The 18756-nt window shown below is 41.0% G+C and overlaps 1 protein-coding gene across 5 annotated transcripts in view; it reads left to right on the top strand.

Annotated features, from left to right (window-relative positions):
- TNIK (TRAF2 and NCK interacting kinase) overlaps positions 1–18756 on the top strand; it is a 366909-nt gene that overhangs the window by 256592 nt on the left and 91561 nt on the right. For all 5 annotated transcript variants that reach the window (XM_023524725.1, XM_011380421.2, XM_011380430.2 and 2 more), the window contains 4 exons: positions 781–835; positions 2718–2796; positions 11149–11324; positions 15460–15526. In XM_023524725.1, coding sequence (XP_023380493.1) covers positions 781–835; positions 2718–2796; positions 11149–11324; positions 15460–15526 — 377 coding nt within the window. The remainder of the gene's footprint in view (positions 1–780; positions 836–2717; positions 2797–11148; positions 11325–15459; positions 15527–18756) is intronic.

Genomic DNA, 18756 nt, shown 5'->3' with positions numbered 1-18756 from the left:
GTATGTTTGTAGCAGCTTTATGTGTAATAGCCCAGGTGGAAGCCATCCAAATGTCCATCAAGTAAATAGATAAACAAACTAGTATATAATGGGACACTATTCAGCAATAAAAAGCAATGAAGTACTGATACACGCTACAATATGGATGAACTCTACATGCATTATGCTAAGTTAAAGAAACCAGATGACTTCATTTACATAAAACTTTTGACGATGCAGACTAATCCATAGTGATAGAAAACAGATCAGTGGTTGCCTTGGAACAGGAGCTGGGATTGGGGACAAGAAGGACAGGAGGGAGAGACTACAGTGGGGCAAGCGAGATATTTTGGGAGTAATGGATGTGTTTACTGTCTTGACTGTTAATGATGGTTTCACAGGTGTATACGCATGTCACACGTTTTCAACTGTGCACTTTAAACATGCAAAGTTAATTATATGACAATTATACCTCGATAACTGTGAAAAACGGTTGAATAGCAGCAATGGTTCAAACAGTAGATAAATTTTTGTGATGAATTAATTTTTAAAACTTTATAGTCATTTTTCATACATTTTTAAAAACTCACCGCATACATGTCAGGCACCGTGAAAGGTACTGTCAGTGAAAGTGAACGAGGCTGTTTCTGCTTTAAAGCTCAGCGGGCAAAATAGGTTTGTAAAGAGAGAACTGAATGAGTGGCTTTCCTGCAGGCAGTTCTGAAGCAATTACCAGGTCTAACCAACTTGTCCTTTGTTGACTGCATTTATGCATGTGTGTGTGCCTTCCCTCTTTTTCAGAGTGACTTATGGTCTTTGGGAATCACTGCTATCGAGATGGCAGAAGGCGCTCCCCGTAAGTACCTTCCTCTGGGTGACATCTGTTGCTGGTCTGCTCTGCGGGTGCTGAAGCTTGTTTGCCAGGAGTTGCAGTAGCTTTGCTTCTGCTACACTGAGCCCTGCATGGATTCAAGCTGCATATTTAGAAAGCAGAGTCATCTTAGATCAACCAGGAATCCATTCATTTCAGAGTGGTGTGAGGATCTTGTATTTATGAGGAGGGAAAAAAAAAGAAAAAGAAAGCAAACTTTAGGGAGTCTTGTTTGTTTTACTGATTTAGTGTGTAATTTATTCCCAAACTATTCTTCACTTAACATAAAAGTAGGACCAACCCACAAAGACAGTAAATTCTAACTTAATAAAAATTCAAAGTTGATTTTCAGGGCATAGGTTATACAAGCATTTGTACTCAACTGCTTTCACTCCTGTTAAAATACTGATGTTTAGATTTTTAGGTTTTCCTACTTATTTCAGACAGAGTGGCCAGGGCTCTGGCTATCTGGAGAACTCCTCAAATTCTTTGAGCCTGGAATATTGACACTGCAGAGTACTTCTACCAGCCCTGTGGTGGCCATGAGCATGTGCCTCGCAGATTTCCATGCAGGAAGCGCAGCTGACCAAGGGCCTAGCTGCTGCGATGGCACTGAGGTTGCACCTCCCAAGGGCCACTCCCCTTCAGAGACCGAGCATGGCAGGGATATAAGGTGGACCCTGTCCTAGAATGCAGGGTTCCTTTATAGGCACCGTTCACTCCTCAGGTTCACTCTTCAGTTTCCTTAGACTGCAGGAGAGGCTAGCACACTTCCACCTACTCATTCTCCCTCCCGCCTTCGCTCCAGTCAGACGTGTGCAGCGCTCCGATGACTCTCCCAGCCTTCCCTGGCTCCCCCCCATTCCTATGAGGCAGGAGTTTCCCCTTCTTGTATTTAATACCACCTTGGTATCTGCTTTTCAGAAACCCCTTATTTGTATGACAAGTCGTTAAGCTCAGATGACTTTTTCCCTTCAAGTCATCAGTTTTCTTATTTCTCACTCTAGAGTTGACAGAATTTGTCTGTAGAATGACTGATTTGGAGTCTTTGTTGACAAAATTCCCCTCATCCACAATGCTAATAGGCATTTGTGAATTATAAAAATAATATATTGCAGTCTTAAAACTGTATTATTCTTGATGAGTAGTCGAGGGGGCTAAAAATAAGCCTTTACCCACAGAATTTTTTAGCTTTTAGGGAAAATATAGTCTTATTTTAGGCACAAAGGAAAAGGTACTCCCAGATGTTTGAAAAGTAAACTAGTGAAATATTTTGATTAAAAGAAGAATGTTTGAGTGCTTTTACTATAAATGATAATGTTGTATTTACAAGTTGAGATATTTGTATAACTTTCCTGCCAGATTTCATTTGCCTTAATCCTCTGGTCTTCCTGGGGCCAGGAAACAAATCAAAACAAAAATACCTATCATGGAACCTGAAAACCCATTTAGGATATTTGGAAATATAGAGAGAAAAACAGAGAGAGGTATCTGGTCTAGTCCTTTGTACTCCAAAAATCTATGTGAATAAGATTGCATTTGTATGAGCCTTCAGTGTATAAGAAATAGACCATGGATTATCAAATATCTTTTTTTGATGACGTAGGCTTTTACTAATTAACTTTGTTTCCTTAAATATGAAGCAAACGTAAAAGTGTCAACAATATCTAGCTGACACTTGTTTTATTTCATGAGACTGCCATAATAGGATATCAGATGGAAGCTTTGCGATCTTCTAACTGACACCACTCGCTTGTCATGGGTGAACTCGGAGAGCTGTTTGGCAGCATCGGCGGCACAGCTAGGATGGGCTTGGCATGGGTTTGGCTTTCTGACTGGAGCTGGCCTTTGTTTTGGTGTTTTGCAGCTCTCTGTGACATGCACCCAATGAGAGCCCTCTTCCTCATCCCCCGGAACCCAGCACCCCGGCTGAAGTCTAAGAAGTGGTGAGTTTGCTCTTCAGTGTTTCACAGGTTCAAAGGCAGGGTTTTCCTGTGATTCTTTTTTTGGATTAACTCAAATACTTAGGTCCTGCTGACAGGATTGGACTGTATACACTAAGACTTGGTGAGCTATTTTCCGTATGTGTCATTCATCTTAAAATACACATTGAGTACTGTAATCGCCCCCTCTTATCTGTAGTTTCACTTTCTGCAGTTTCAGTCACCCATGGTCAACTACTATCCACAAATATTAAATTTCCCCAACCATCGACATCATCATGGCTCGATGATCCAGGATCATTCAAAGCAGCTGATCCACCTTCTGACATACTGTCAGATCAGGAGCAGCCCAAGGCTACACCATAGTGCCCACATCATTCACTTAGGCGTTGTATCATCTCGCATCATCAGAAGAAGAGTGCCTAGTGTTTTGTTTGACCAGCCACATGCTATGTTTCCAAAATATTTGTATTCATTCTAACTTTTAAAGATCGTGTGATTGAGCATAACATTTAGATGTCCGGCCTTTTGTGCAAAGGTGCTACACACTACTCCCTTTTAGGGTAAGAGATTGTCCTCCTGCCCCACTCTCAAAATGTTCTTTTAAGAGAGAGTGACTACATTCACATAATTTTTAGTACAGTATATCGTTGTAATGGTTTATTATTATTAATCTTTTACTGTGCCTAATTTATAAATGAAACTTTACCATAGGTACGTATATATGGGAAAGAACATAGTGTATATAGGGTTCTGTCCTATCTGCGGTTTCAGGCATCCACTGGGGGTCTTGGAATATACCCCCTGTGGATAAAAGGAGACGACTGTGTTTGCCCAGCAGAACTTTATCCCCACATCTTCAAGGTAAGGAGCTATTAGCTAAAACGGGTAGTGGAACCCAAGTAATAACATGGAAGCTCTTTAATTTATAACCCCAAATAATATTTTTTTCTGGCAGCACAGAACATCTCATCAGAGATGGCGATAGTTCAGAGAGTCAGCCCGTTAGATTGGCTGACTTTTCTTCTGTTTCTTAAAACAATAATTCTCTAAGTGCATACACACCTGGTAGTATGTGAGATGATTTCACAGGTCTGTGCATGAACATTTGTAATTTTGGAGTTTTCTATTGCTATCTCTTTAGGGTAGGTGATACTGGCCTTTTATTTGGGGTAGTGATATAACCTTCCCATTTAATAAACTTTTTCACATAAAAAAGTGACTTAATTTAAAGAAAAATGCTAAATGAATACTAGCATGAGTGGTATAAGGGAATGGAGAAAATTGTGTCAGTAGTGTATGATTGTCTGAAGTTTGGGAAACAGAGTTCTACAGGTTAGGCCAGAAGTTGGACTTCTGACATTTTTGTGTACTTGTATCAGGGTCTTTGCTCCTTATAATAAAAAAATCATTGCTCCGTCCATTACCCCTGTGGATATGGTGTACGCTTCTTGATACATTCTTGAACCTCTGATTCCCCTTATATGGGGGCTAATTCCTGGACCGCCTGTAACTTCCTATGCTTTTCCAGAGACATACAGTTAGGGCATGAAAGAACAAGACTCCTCTGCCCTTAATGATCAGGTCCTTGACTGGGGCCCCTCCTATTTCTCACCCCCTACCCACTGCTTCACCCTCCACCATACAGAGAGCAGTCTTGATTAATACCAGTCATCTAGGAATGGCATAGCAACCCTGGTGAAACAAGAGAAAGCCACACTGCACCGAGAGAGGGGAGGAGACGGCCAGAAGCGACGGCAGCCTTGGAGTTGCCAAGGCCTGCACAAGGAGAGACTGAGAGTTGCTATTGGTAACAAGAGGCAGAGCATTCCCCACTCCTCTTTCTCTCTCTGGAGGGTCACAGTTGTGCGAGACGATTATTTTCTCCCCAGCAACAGCCTTCCATTGGGCACCAGCACAGCCTGTGAACGCTGGGCGCCCAGAGGCCCGGCTTCCTCCTTTCTCCCTGGAACAGACTCCTGGGGAGAGGAGTCAGCTCAGTTCTGGAAGTGTCAGTGGCACTACAAAGCACTCTGCTAGGTTTCTGCTTGTTCTTCATGCCAAGTCACTCCCCGTGGGGCCTACTGTAGACAGTGGACTTCTCTTACCCTGTGGCCTTCTTCTGTCCCTGCACTGCTGCTGGACAGATGTTTCCACTTTCCCACAGAGGACAAATGGTCCATTTATTTACATGTATGTTTTGTTTGGCCAACCACACTCCATGTTTCAGAAATATTTGTATTCACTGACAACTTTAAAAAATCATGTGATTGAGCATAACATTTAGATGTCCGGCCTTTTGTGCTAAGGTGCTACACACTACTCCCTTTTAGGGTAAGAGATTGTCCTCCCACCCCAGTTGCCACCTCTCCCCAGCACTGAAGCTGGAGTAGGTTGGTTACCACACTTGTCCTGTTTCTTCTTAACCCAGGGCTGCACCACCTTTGTATGACCTGTCTGGCTCCTCAGAAAACTGAGGGAACAGACCCTATACTATGGTTTCAGTTTTTATTGACCCCGTTCCGAAGAGATCAACTGCACACTGACCTTGTTAAAGAAATACAGACTTTGGAGAAAATACAGCCTGACTTTTCTGCCTCCAACCTTTGACAGTAAAAACTTATTCTGATAATGCTGCAGGGCCTGGATGAGTCTGGGAGCAGGGACGAGGCCAAGGTCATTTCATGTCATCCAGTCTCCTTGCACTCCTTTCCCTGAGCCGGAAGGGAAGCCAGGTGGGAGCACAAGCCCCGTGCTGCCGGGCAGGGAACGGGGAAATAGCTCGGTGGCTTGGGAGTGAGTACGGGGAACGAAGCCACGGTAGAGTATTCTCGCACTTGGAACCCGGCCATTACAAGATGCTTGTGCAGCCCCAGCCACCGGACACTTGATGTGGCTCCCATTGTTCTGCAGTAGAATTCATTTTTAAGTGAAAATTTTAAGCACATCAGAGTACAATTGACCCTTAAACAACACGGAGATCGGACCACCGATCCCATACGCACTCAAAAATCTGCATGTAACTTTTCACTCCTCCAAAATTTAACTACAGCTGTCCCTCAGTATCCGTGGGGAAGGGGTTCCAGGACCATGCCATTCCCGCATGGATACCAAAACCCGCAGATGCTCAAGTCTCTTATATAAAATGATATAGATCAATGCAAACAGTCGTCCCTTCACACCTACGGTTCGTTGAATTTGCAGATGCAGATCTGGGGATAGGGAGTGCAGACTGTGTAATTATTGAAAAATATCTGCATTTAAGAGGAACCTGCACAGTTCAAACCTGTATTGTTCCAGGGTCAACTGTGCTTTGTCTTGAAAGATAAGATCCACAGTGATTTAAAATAGGTTAGGGTTTGCTTTAATATGCATTAGTGTTTGGGAGGAAGGAAACATTTTATTTATATTCTTTTTATTTTTTAAGGGAGGAGGACCTTGTCCCCCAGCAAGAGAAACAAAACTTCAAAATGTTCTTTTATATCCAGCCATTCTCTACCTAAATGAGTTATCGGATGAAGTGCACTGTTCTCAGTGTATATATGAATGTATTACCAAAGAGGACGCTACTGTGGTAGAGACAGGTCATAAACTCTAACTATAAACATTCAATTCAAGGTCATTTCCAACTAACATTGCTGAATTTATGACATATAAGGCATATAAGTATGTATATTGTAGACTCATATAGACTCTGTGTGTGTATATAACAACAGTCTTCCATTGGGCACCGGCACATATATGTGTGTATATGTAAGATATATTTTATTAAGAAAATACTTACACATAATCTTAGCTGCAACCCTTCCTGACAGATGCTCTGAGTCCTCATTTTATAGATGAGAGACAGGCTTAGACAGGCTATGCTCCTTGCACAAGGCCGTACAGCTTCCTAAGTTTGTAACCCAGATACGTTCTTTCTACTGCACCACTTGGCATCTTAAGTTAAAGGTTAAAGAGGTAGAGAATGAGCTAAACTAGTCTCTTAGTTGACGATTTTTTCCTTGCACCTTACTATCAGGGAAAGAAAGGCAGTGGCACTATTCTTTGCCCCTTTAGTTGTGGAAGGAAAGGAAAGCATCTCCACTAGCAGGAACTGACCATCCCTTCCCCCATCAGCGTGATGAAGAGAGAGAGGCCTTAGAGCTAAGGAAGTCGTGTGGTCAGGGTTCCCTTCCATGCTCAGGTGGCTCAGTCATTTAATATGTGTGTCTCTGGGAGGGTTATAGCCTTGGTTGAACCAAAAGAGAACAAGGTTGAATCAGAAGAGAACCCTCAATCCTCATTTCACCACTAGCAAATGTACAGCAAGTTAGGATTGCCGTTTCCTTGTCCCGTCTCCATGCATGTTTAGAATCGCCCCGCATGGGCGAACCAGGTTTCCTCCTCCCTTCTCCCCCCACTGAGTGAACTCGCATTTCCCTGGCCTTTAAATATACTTAGTGCTGTATATTTACTTCCCTTCGGGAGTTTCTGGAGAAGGATGAGGATAACTTCCTTCCCGTAAGATGGTCAGCCTTGTTCTTTTCACTTGCCCTTTAAATGTGAAGAATCCACACAGGCAAAACAGCGCTAGATTGAAATTATTAGAAAAATATTATCTTTTCACTGGAAAAAAGCAAAGATCCCCTGGTCTAAGCTACTCATGCTCCAGCAGAAGACTGGGAGGCGTGACGATAATTGGCCGAGCTGGCATCCTAGGCTGCTCTGTGTAGAGCCAGCCTGGAACTCCAGCCTTCTGTTTTTACTCCAGAGCTTACAGTCACTCCTCTTATTTTATGAAAGACCAGTTCTGAAACGTGGTGAGTTTCCAGGCACTTTTGTTTTAAGAAATGACACAACTATTTATGTGTATGTGTGTGTTCTAAACAAAATAGTGATAATCGAAAGCAACTTTAAGAAAATACTTCAAATGACTGAACTTGCTAATAATAGTGTTACTTTGGACTTTATTACAATCAAAACAAAAATCGCTACACAAACTTAAAAAAAAAAACTTTTTGCACTGTCTCCTTGGCAAAAACAGTCCTGTTGACTCTTCCTGCTAACATATCTAATCCAAATATATGTGAAATAATTCCCTTATAAAACACTATATTATTCAGTTCAACAGAAGTGGAGAAAAACACCTTCAAATTTCTACTCCCAGCCCTAAAGGCAGATACTCCTATTCTTTAAGCCTGGCGATGGTCAGAGGTTGCTGGGACATTGTCATCAAGAAAATAATAATACTAACACAATTATAGTAAACACACATATGGCATTTATGATGTATCAGGTACTGTTCCAGGTATTTTACATTAACTCATTTCATCATCACAACAGTCTTTTGAGATAAACACTTAACAGTATCCCCATTTGCAGCCAGGGAAAGTGAGGCACAGAGAAGTTAAATAATTTGCCCAAAGTTACACACAGTTAGTAAATGATGGAGCCCAAAGCAGAGAAAAAGGGTAATGCTGGGCAAATGAAAGCTTTAAAGGTCAAATTGCATTTAGGGTGTCCGATGATGACCAAGAATTTTCAGCCCAGCTGATTATAATAATTAATGTAATAATCTTTTAGGTACTTTAATTTCTCTAAGACAATTTAATATATAAACAGGAAAAATCTGAGAGGATAAAATATTCAGCAACACTAGTATTAGAAGAACTAGTGCCTCAGACTGTAAGCACCAATCATTAATATTTATCTCTCCATGCCAACCCTTGGGAAATTGACATTGCTAATCTTAGGCTTTTTTTTTTTTTTTTTTTTAAAGAGAGAACTAAATTACTGGCAGCAGAGATTCAAACAATAAAGTTGTATAAATGTGATTTAAATCCTTTAGACCGCTTGGCAAACAGTCAAGGGGTGTTCAACATAGGTGAAGTGTTTTTACTTTTAATTAAAAGTGTAATTAAGTATATTGACTCTTTGGTCACACCACCTTAAATAAGAGACAATGAATCTTTCTTTGAAGACCTGATGTAAGTAAGCATTATTTTCTCTTCAAACAGTACCATTTGCAAATGTGGGATACACTGCCAGCTTTGCAGTTCTGCCTCTTGGCTCATAGTTTGGGCCCAAAGTTATTGTCTTCAATATCTCTTGAGGTTCTTTTCCACCAGGAGAGATTCTGGAAAACAGACTCTGTACAAGAGCCAGTTCCATCAAACTCCTTGAACACTATGTCATCCTGGAGATTTCTCTGACTTTTTTGAGGTGACAGAATTGGGGAATGGAATGGACAGTCTTTTAAGTCGGGATCTCGTTTTTATATTGGCTGTGATTTCTTTTATTTATCATCCTCTAATTAATAACCCAGCGCTTTATAAAAAACCAGCGCTTCCTTCCAGTTGCAAGCAGGAAAAAGAGAACTTCCATTTGCATTCTTTGTGAATATTTAATAGCTTTCTGTCTGAATTTGTTTTTTGTTTTCATCTTTTTAGTACAGAACTTCCACCCAGAAAAGCACCGAGTTTGTCTGTTTCTTTATGTAGGTTAACATTCTCTTCAGTTTATTCCTTAGGAGAGTCCCTTAGTTCATTTTGGGTTTTTTTGTTGTTGTTGTTGTTGTTGTTTTGCCAGATCTTTCCTGAGGTGATATTATTTGTGCCTCCACAGATTTATTTGATGGATCTGAGAAAGAAAGCACACTAAACAATATCTTCTTTCCAAGCCCCTATCTCTGTCCCTCACAAACACAGGTTTGAAGGTAGCTATATGACAGCTCTTATCTGGAATTCTCATCCGATAATCATTCATGCAGTCATTCATTTATCAAACAGGTGGTGTGCTCATAATACAAAAGTATCTCAACACTGCAAAGTATGTCCAGCGTGGAGGAAGCAGGGATACAGGCAGAAGGACTTGGAGGGAGGTGCATAGAATGTCCATCCTGTTGTCACTATTTCTAGTTCACAGTGTCACTGATCCTGATGCATCCTGGGATGACCACAAACATAGCAGGTTACCTTTACTTCTATGTAAAATAATTTAAAAGCTTGAACATAGCTCAGGAATTTAGGATTGGGGTGGGGGGAGAACTACCAATAATTCAGTACTTTAAAAACATAGAAAAAGGTGAGAAACTGCTTTGACCTGGGCAGGACCAGAGAGTGGTGCATGTATGAGTGTCTTCGTGTCTTGGAATCTTGAAGAGCATGCTCACCGTTGTGTTCTGTGTGGTGAGGACACCTTTCAGGCCAACATTATATATACACACATTAAGGACCTCCTGGAAAGCTTGGGGAAGGCTCACGCCTTGAATCTGCTCCTGCAATTCCACAGTGCTTCACAGGAGGGCGACAGAGAGCATAAAACGGATTCCGTTTGCTCTTAGCAGAGTGGGGACAGTAAGCTGGGGTTGATGTGCCATGCTGCCAATAGAGTGCCTTGGAAAAGTCCTGAGCTTAACTATTTATGATGCTGGACAATTTTTGGAATTTTTAGCAAGAACATGCATGCCCAACTCATGGATCATAGCTAAAGACTGCCATTAATTTCTACCAGACTGTGGACTTGCTGCCCTAATCATTGGTGTAGTATCTCTCACCAGCTCTACCTTGACCATGTCTGTGGCATAGGGTTTATCTTTGAGGAAATAGTGCCTTCCTCGAAGGAGATAATTTGCTTCTGGGTGTGAACTTAGTCCCTTAAAGTTGTTTCCAAGTCCTTGGATTGATAGCAAACATACACATACATCCTGTTCTTATTAATTGGAAAGCAAAGTTCAAAAGTGATTGTGAAACTACCAGTTAAAAAGTTTGCCAAATCAAGTTTTCTTTACCATGAAAGAATCTCATTCATTTTTACAAAACGTATTGCCCTCTCCAACCCATCCAACCTTGGTTTTACTTTTCCCAGCTTATGCCTTACTTAGACAGTGTCCCCTGACATATAGTGTGCTCACTAGCAGCTTTAGTTTTTCAATGATTTCCTACCTCCCTAAACTTTCTCTGGAGTGATTTTTTTCTAATTCTTTAAGGTTCAGCTCCAGTTCTCTCATTCCAATAGCTCTTACAGATATGAGTCCCATGGTAATGGTTTTCTACTCTGATTCCTTTTGGTCTTCTGTGTGATATTATGTATAAACTGTGCAGAAATACTTTCATGCATAGCACTACCTACCATACATTGCCTGAATTGTGCATTGATGGTGATGATGCCTTTCAACCTGATTGTGCCTAGTAAAGGGCTAGACTTACTTTGTGATAGGTTGATCGCTACGTTGGCTTTTTTTTTTCCCCCCTAGCATTTCAGAAAATATAAATTTGCTTTTCTTTTTTTTTTTCCCCCTAGCATTTCAGAAAATATAAATTTGCTTTTCTTTGGATTGTCTTTTTATTCGTGGGTTCATGTCTTGTTTGGCAGGTCAAAAAAATTCCAGTCATTTATTGAGAGCTGTTTGGTAAAGAATCACAGCCAACGACCAGCAACAGAGCAACTGATGAAGCATCCGTTTATACGAGACCAACCTAATGAACGACAGGTCCGCATTCAACTCAAGGACCATATCGATAGAACAAAGAAGAAGCGAGGCGAGAAAGGTTAGAAGCACATTTGTATTTCAATGAGGGAAACAAAAGATGGAGTGAGTCCTGGGCCCTCGATGTATTCGGAGGTGACCGTGGGGATTTCAAATGGACCTGCATTATTCTTTGGTGTGTGAGGGGCTGCCTCTGAGATCACAGCCTGTGGGCATCAGTGGAGTGAGACATGAAATAGAATCTTTCATGAAAGAATCAAACTGTAAGAAATAGTACTTTTTCCAGGCACTGAACAAAAGGTCATGTTGAGTGATCCTATGAAGTGATTTAATATGATTAGTGATTTTCTTAATTCAAATGAATATTCATGTTTCAAAGACTAAAAATTCACAGAAGACAGACACCTAAAAAAAAACTTAGTTGACATTTTTCTGTACTGGCAGTTCTTGTGCTCTGAGGCTCATTTTTAATTTAGTTATTTGAAAGTCAGAATGAATGTTCTTATAGCCCCAGTGATATAAAAGAGGTTACGGGGCTTTTTACTTTTTGAGCTGCGAGATCATTTAATGCACTTTTTTTGTTTGTAGATTCAAAAACTTTTTTAGCTTTTATGGCTCTGGCTGTTATACCACACTGTCTTTTCACTGCATTGTTGGAAAGGACTTAAGTCCAACTCAGGGTCCTAGGACTATTTGAATAGAGACTCAAAATTCCTTAACTAGCATCCTGACCAAGGTAGAGGCTCATGTGGTTTGGGTCAGGTTTTATGACTAGTCAGGCGAGGAGGTACGGAAGGTTGAAGTGTGGGCAGAAAAAGGAGAGATATAAAGGATAGACAGGTGAGTGTTCCCTGGGTGGGAGTAGGTGCGGGCAGCTGGCAGGGGGATGGCAGTGAGGAGGCAGTATAGGGCTGGCAAGGTGAGCATTGAGTGTTTGGGAAGTAAAGAGAAGAGAGGAAGGCCAGGGCCGGAGGATGGGAGGTACTTGGCGATGTGCTTTTCCTCGCTTCTATCCTCCCCGGCTTTGTCTTCAGTTCTTCACAATCCAGAGGGACTAGTGGAAGGTGGTGGGCAGCACAAGACAGGGGTACTCTCTTTTTATCTGAATTTTCTTTCTTTTTTGCCTCTGCAGTTAATACCTACAATGTGGCGAGGTGTGAGCAGGAACCTAGGAGTGGGGCGGTGAGCAGTGTAGGAGTCAGGACTGGGCAGAGGAAAGATCAGCAGAGGGCTAAGGGAGGAAGAGAAATCCAGGGAAGAGAAATTCAAGGGAAGTGTTCCTTCTTTGCAGCGATCCTTGGGGACTCGGGAAAATGTTCGATTAGGTTAGACTCAGAAGCTGGAGGTTATGAGGCACAACCGAAAAAGAGTCCCGTCTCCCATTGTTAGTGGCGGAGAGGGATGAGGTATCAATCAGAACCCAAGGAGCTGGGAGGGCAGCCCAAGCTGGAGGAAGTAGCATGAGAGAATAGGTAAGTCAAGGTCAAAAAGTTCTAGGACTGATTATTCAACTGCTATTTATTAATAGTGATCTGGGGTCACTTCGTGAAGTCAAAATTTTAAAGGGAATATTTTAGGGTGATATGTCAGACATGTAACCATTAAAGGCCAACTTCTTTGAAAAGGAAATTTATTTTACTGTCAATATATAAAGTAGGTTAAGTGCTAAACTCTTGTTTTTAGACTCAAATTCTGAGTTCAAATTCTAGCTCTACCTCTTAATAATTATGTGAACTACACCCCAATTTTCTAATCCTTAATATAGGACTGGGCGTAAAATAATAATTACTGTCGCCTGGTATTGTTGCAAAGATTAAAAGAGATAATGCATGTAAAATGCTTAATACAATGTCTGGCATATAGACCTACTCAATAAATATTGGCTATTCTTATTTAGACAATTCTTTATTGACCAATAATTTTCAGTACTATTCAGGGTTAGTTGCTGAGAAGAAAGTTTGTGCCTTGGGTTGTTTTCACATTTTGTTAGCACAAGCTCTTGAATGTGAATAAGAGCTCACCATTTCATGAAGACAGACTATTTTTAATGTGTTTTTCAAGTAGAAGGTTAGGATTCTTGGTAGTAGGTATATTCAAGCATTACATGGTAATTTCAGGAACCTAATTCTGTTTAGGCTTAGAGCCATCAGAAGCCCTCATTTTGGTCTGCTCCCCAAGAAAGAGTATCGGCCAAGTAAGATTTCATTCCATTTGCTCAGTTTGATCAAATTACTGAATTCGCTCCCTCTTACTTTTTGACTCTCTTAAGACCAGCTTTGGTGGAATCAAACAATTCTAATGTGCTTTGCTTTATGATTTTTTTTACCTGATATTATTTTTTCCTTAAGATGTGTTGACACATGCTAATTTAAGCCAGTAATATAAAAGCAATCAAGCCAGATTCTGGAGAAGTATTACAATTGTGGAGCTTGATAATTGAAGGTTTTACCCTAGAGATGAAAAATAATTGGATTAATTGGGTGCTTTTTTTCCTTGCTATTATTTCCCTTAATAGATAAAATTTCTGCATTTTACTTTGAACTCTGTTGATTCACTTCAGGGAAGTTCGGAATATTAAACTTTTAACATAGAACATTGAAACAGTTTATGAAAGTTCTTTATATTACATAAATAGCCTGAAAATTTCATACATATCTAAATATATGAAGCTGATTCGTGATTTTAAAAAATACACTTCAAGTCATTACACTTTTTGTTTCTTTTTATTATGTCTTTAATGGCTAAATAGTGTGGAGGGCAAAGTGTGTTCAAGTTTATGATCAAATTCAACAGTTATGTGACTACTGTCCCTGGTGGTAGCATAACAAAATTGCAGTTTCAATTTCTTTTAGGGTTGCACCAAAATCGTAATTACTAACCCACAGCTATGAAAGGCTAACAGTAATGTGACACTCTCCCTTGTTTAAAATCAAAAGCTCTTCCAAAGTCTCCTCACTGCCCACGGAAAAGTTCTCAGCACGGTATATATACATATGGATCGGCAAGCCCTATCAGACCATCCGGCCTTTTTCAGTCCATCCGCTTTTCTCACACCCACTCACGACTCACTGTTTCCTAAATGTGCCATGCACTGTAATACTGTCAGCTGCTGTCAGCTGGTTTTGTTGCTTATATGCCCTTTTTTCCACTACTTTCAGCGCTGTCTGTCTGGAAGAAGGCCACTGATCTTCCAAGACCCAGCTCATTTCCTCCTCAAAGATTTCCCTGTCTTCCTTCCCCATATGACCAGTGGACCCAGCTGCTCCCTTCTCTGATATCTCAGTGCTCTTCTTATGCACCTCTATTTACCATATAATATGTTGGAAAGAACACTTTATTTTAAAGTTGGAAAAGATGTATATTGAATTCTAAATCTAAATCCCAGATTTATTAATGAGACGACATTGGTCATATCACTTAACCTCTTGTAAGCTCAGTATCGTCATTTGAAAAATGGGTATTATGTTAAAAGGTTGTCATGAGAAATAAATGAGAGATCATGGGTAAAGTAACTAGCATGGCGACTAGTTACTAGTAGCATGGGAGATGCCCAACAAAGGTTAGTTCCCTTTCTTCATAATCTTGGAGACTCTGATTATTTACTTGTCCATCTTGCCCATTAGATTCTGATGTCCTCCAAAACAAAGACTCAGTCTTGTTTATTATTGCATATTAACTTGCTTAAGATATTTTTTTATTTAAATGAAGCTCCTCAGTGAGCCCATCAAAACACATTCAACTATTTTTAATAGCACATATTGTCAAACGTTTCTTTCTGATATTTGTCAAGATATCTAAAGGCAATTGGTGAGTTCATGTAAGTAATAATAAAATTCCTGCTTAAAAATTATTAATACTGTCAATAAGTTAACAGTGGGCCAATAAAAAATTTCTTTAGGTAGTCCTATAGTGGGAGTTAACACAAACTGAAAGGTGATTTTTCAGTTCCTTAGCTACACTTTCATATGAACACCAGGCACTAAGGACAAATATCTTGAGTTAGTCTTGGGACTATCTTGGATGTGAGTAGTGCCATGTACTTGAATCCTGCTGGTGGGAACTGTGGGAGCCCAAGTCTGGAGGCCTGAAGCCTGTCCCACCCAGTTCAGGGCTAACAACATATAGAACAAGGGGGTTGGGCTTTATGGAGCTGTAGCATCTGTTTGTGCACTAACCTTCTGTGAGTCTCTCTTTAGATGAGACAGAATATGAGTACAGTGGAAGTGAGGAAGAAGAGGAGGAGAATGACTCAGGAGAGCCCAGGTACGAGAGTCAAAGCCAAGTCTTCTCGTTTTCACATTTTGAATTGTAATTGTGTGAAATTCACTTCCTGTTGATTTATAGGTTCATTTTTAAGAATCTGGCATGGTGATCTTTTTTTAATTTATTGCCCACAACATACTCATTAATTGGAGAAAATTTCCCTAGGCAGACTCTTTAAAAAAATGTAGAAATCAGCATACTCTTTATCTTGTCTTCTAAGATTTATTGTCTCTATTCTAAGACCTTATTTTCTCACATATGGAATGTGTAGAATGGGCGAGAGGCAATTGTCTGGATAATACAGGACTAAAAGAACCTAAAACAACAACTTTCTGGAGACCTAAGTGGTATTTTTAGATTTGAGTTATTCAGTTCATAACTTTGAGAAGCCCATTCTGGCAACCACTGTCCCTGTCACACGCTTTGGTATTTTCACTGCAGCCTAATCAAAGAGGAAATGATTTCCAGGAAATCAAATTACACTCTAGATAGAAACTTTCATGCCCCTTCCTGTTGTCACATGTTGGACCCCAGAATCGAGTGCTGCTTTATTGTTATCATCCCTACATTTTGGGTTTCACTTGACTTTGATTCCAACTTTCTTCTAGTCTGTGTTTATAAATAATTAATGCTAGTGCCCTTACACTGCCAGGATTTCTCTTTCGTGAGAGACTTCAGCTGGTGGAGGTTTGGTTAGTCCCAGGCACAGTCACGCACATTATGTCAGATGCGCTGTATATGCAAAGTGAGATTTATTAGAGAATATACACCAGGAGAAAGTCACTGGGGTATACAGATCCCCATCCTTTAGCCATCCAAGGAGCGGATCCCAATGCTCTAGGAGAAAGAACAGTTCCCGTACTGCCAAGATGGAGCTTCCTGATCCGGGAAGGGGCCGGCTCAGCCACTGCTGCTAGCATGAGCTAATAGGTTCTTTTTTTTTTTTTGGAGTTAGACCTACCAAGCTGAATTATTGCTAAACTACTAGAAGAGGACAGGACTAAGCTCACAGAGCCACCTACTTTTTTCTCTGTTCGCCTGCCACAGGAATTCTCAAGGTCAAAGATGGAGGGAGAATTCTTTCCTTCCTCTCGTATTTAACATGTTAGCCGCTCCCAGTTTAGCTGTATAAAGATGATGACTGTCAAGTAGTGACATGGCAAATGATCCTTCTTGTGAAGCAAAGAACCAAATGCCCTGCTTTCAGAGAAATTGTACACTATTTTCCCAAAGCTCACCTAGGCAGTCATGTCAGCCCTTCTCATCACTCTCTAGAGAAGCGAGAAGCCCCAGTTTAACTAATACTTGTTAAACTGCGTGTTTGGAATCACTCGGTGTGCTGACCTAGCCGTGCCTAAACACTTCTGTAATTGTAATATATCATTATAGCACATTGAAGATTATATTCCAAGTTCTGTTTTATGGACACATCTAATTAATCTTCATGAAATCCTGAAAAGTTGAAAGGGAAGTGGTTATCTCATTTTAGAACTGAGGTAACAGTCCAAGGGTAGCAACTCGGTCGTATACCAAGTTAATGATTGAGTCAGCAATACAGCTCACGTTGCCTGACATTGATTCAGCATCAATTAATATTAGTGGAGCATCCGTGTGTGCACGTGAGGTTCCCTAAGCCCAACTGCCTTTCACAAGCATATGGTCTGTGTAGACAAATGCTACCATTTGGAATTTGTTTTAGAATTTTACATAAAAGCTATAAGTTTTAGAGGAGGTTTGTTAGTAAAATCCAAGCATTGTTTATGCAACAGCACCAAGGACATCATTTTATGGCGGTATCTCACATAGTACCCTAACCACTCTCCAAAACAGAATGCTCGCCTCATCAGCTGTCACCAAGCCTGCTCCTCCCCCAGCATTCTCTGTCCCAGTTCTCATGACCACCATTGCCCAGGCGCCAAGACAAAACCTACAAGTCATTCTTCACACATTAGATCCCCCAACGGGTTTTATTAACTTTATCCCCAAATGATTCCCACAGCCTCCATCCCCTCCACTCTTACCTTGGTTAAAGTCTCCACCCCAGAACCACTGCAGAAGCCCCTCAACTGGCAGTCTTGCTTGCCCTCATACCCCCTGCAGACATCGTCCATTCAGCAGCCAAACAAACCAGATCATGTTATTCTCCTGCCTAACGTTTTCATGTGTGGCTTCCGGGGTCACACACTGTACCCGGACTGCCCTGTCTCCTGTGTACCACTCTCCTTCTCATTCACTCTTCTCTGGAAAGACCAGCTGGGGTTTAGTTCCTTGAGTAGGCCACACTGTTCCCACCCCAGGACTCTAACAGTTAACCCTTAACATGATTTTGAACTGTGTGAGTCTGTGGATGCAGAGGGTCGACTATATGCATCGATCTACACCACTTTATATAGGGGACTTGAGCATCCTTGGATTTTGGTATCCACAGCGAGTAGCAAGGAGTGTCCTAGAACCAAACCCTCATAGATACCAAGTGATAACTAAGTTTTCAGGGAGTCAGAAGTTATACACAGATATTCTGCTGTGCAGGGGCTTAGTAGCCCTAACCCCCGCATTGTTCAAGGGTCAGCTGTACTTGCTTTTCCTTCTACCTGAAGTGTCTTCTCCCTACCTGTTCTGATGACTGACTCCATCACTTGAATCGTAGCTCAGCTGTCACCTTCTCAGAGAGGTCTTCTCTGATCACCCCATCCAAAGCAGAACCAGTAATCCTCACCCCAGTACCCTGCCACTGTCACTTATAAACTATTACATTTTATTTTCTATGGAACATATTTATACCTGAAATTATGTTATTTGTAATTATTTGTCTGTCTGCCTGTTTTTCCCCACAAGAAGATAACTCTAGGGAGAGAATTTGGTTAGCTCCTGATGTATCCACTAGAGCCTATTATAAGCCTGCTACATAGCAGGTGCTCAATAATTATTTAATTGATTTATTTCAAGTGGGAGCTGCCAGAAAGATTAAAAGGGCTAGGTCTGTATAAACAAATAAGAACGATTTCTGCCTGCCTGTTAGGCTGTTGTGTCTGTGACTTTGAGTTATTCACATGCAGTTAGATGGTGAGTAGGGCAGCCCTCTACCACTAAAGTAGTTAGAGGAGTTCTCTGTGTCACATAGGTACATACATGCACATACATAATCACCATGTTACAGACAGGAAACTGAGGTGCTTAAAGGGAATCTAGGAATCAGTGAGCCAGGTTGAAGTCCCAGGTGCACCCTCTAC

The sequence above is a fragment of the Pteropus vampyrus genome, unplaced genomic scaffold (assembly GCF_000151845.1).
Source record: "Pteropus vampyrus isolate Shadow unplaced genomic scaffold, Pvam_2.0 Scaffold12, whole genome shotgun sequence".
Lineage (NCBI taxonomy): Eukaryota > Metazoa > Chordata > Mammalia > Chiroptera > Pteropodidae > Pteropus > Pteropus vampyrus.
The sequence above is the reverse complement of the archived record's forward strand: the minus strand, read 5'-3'. Positions and strand labels throughout refer to the sequence as shown.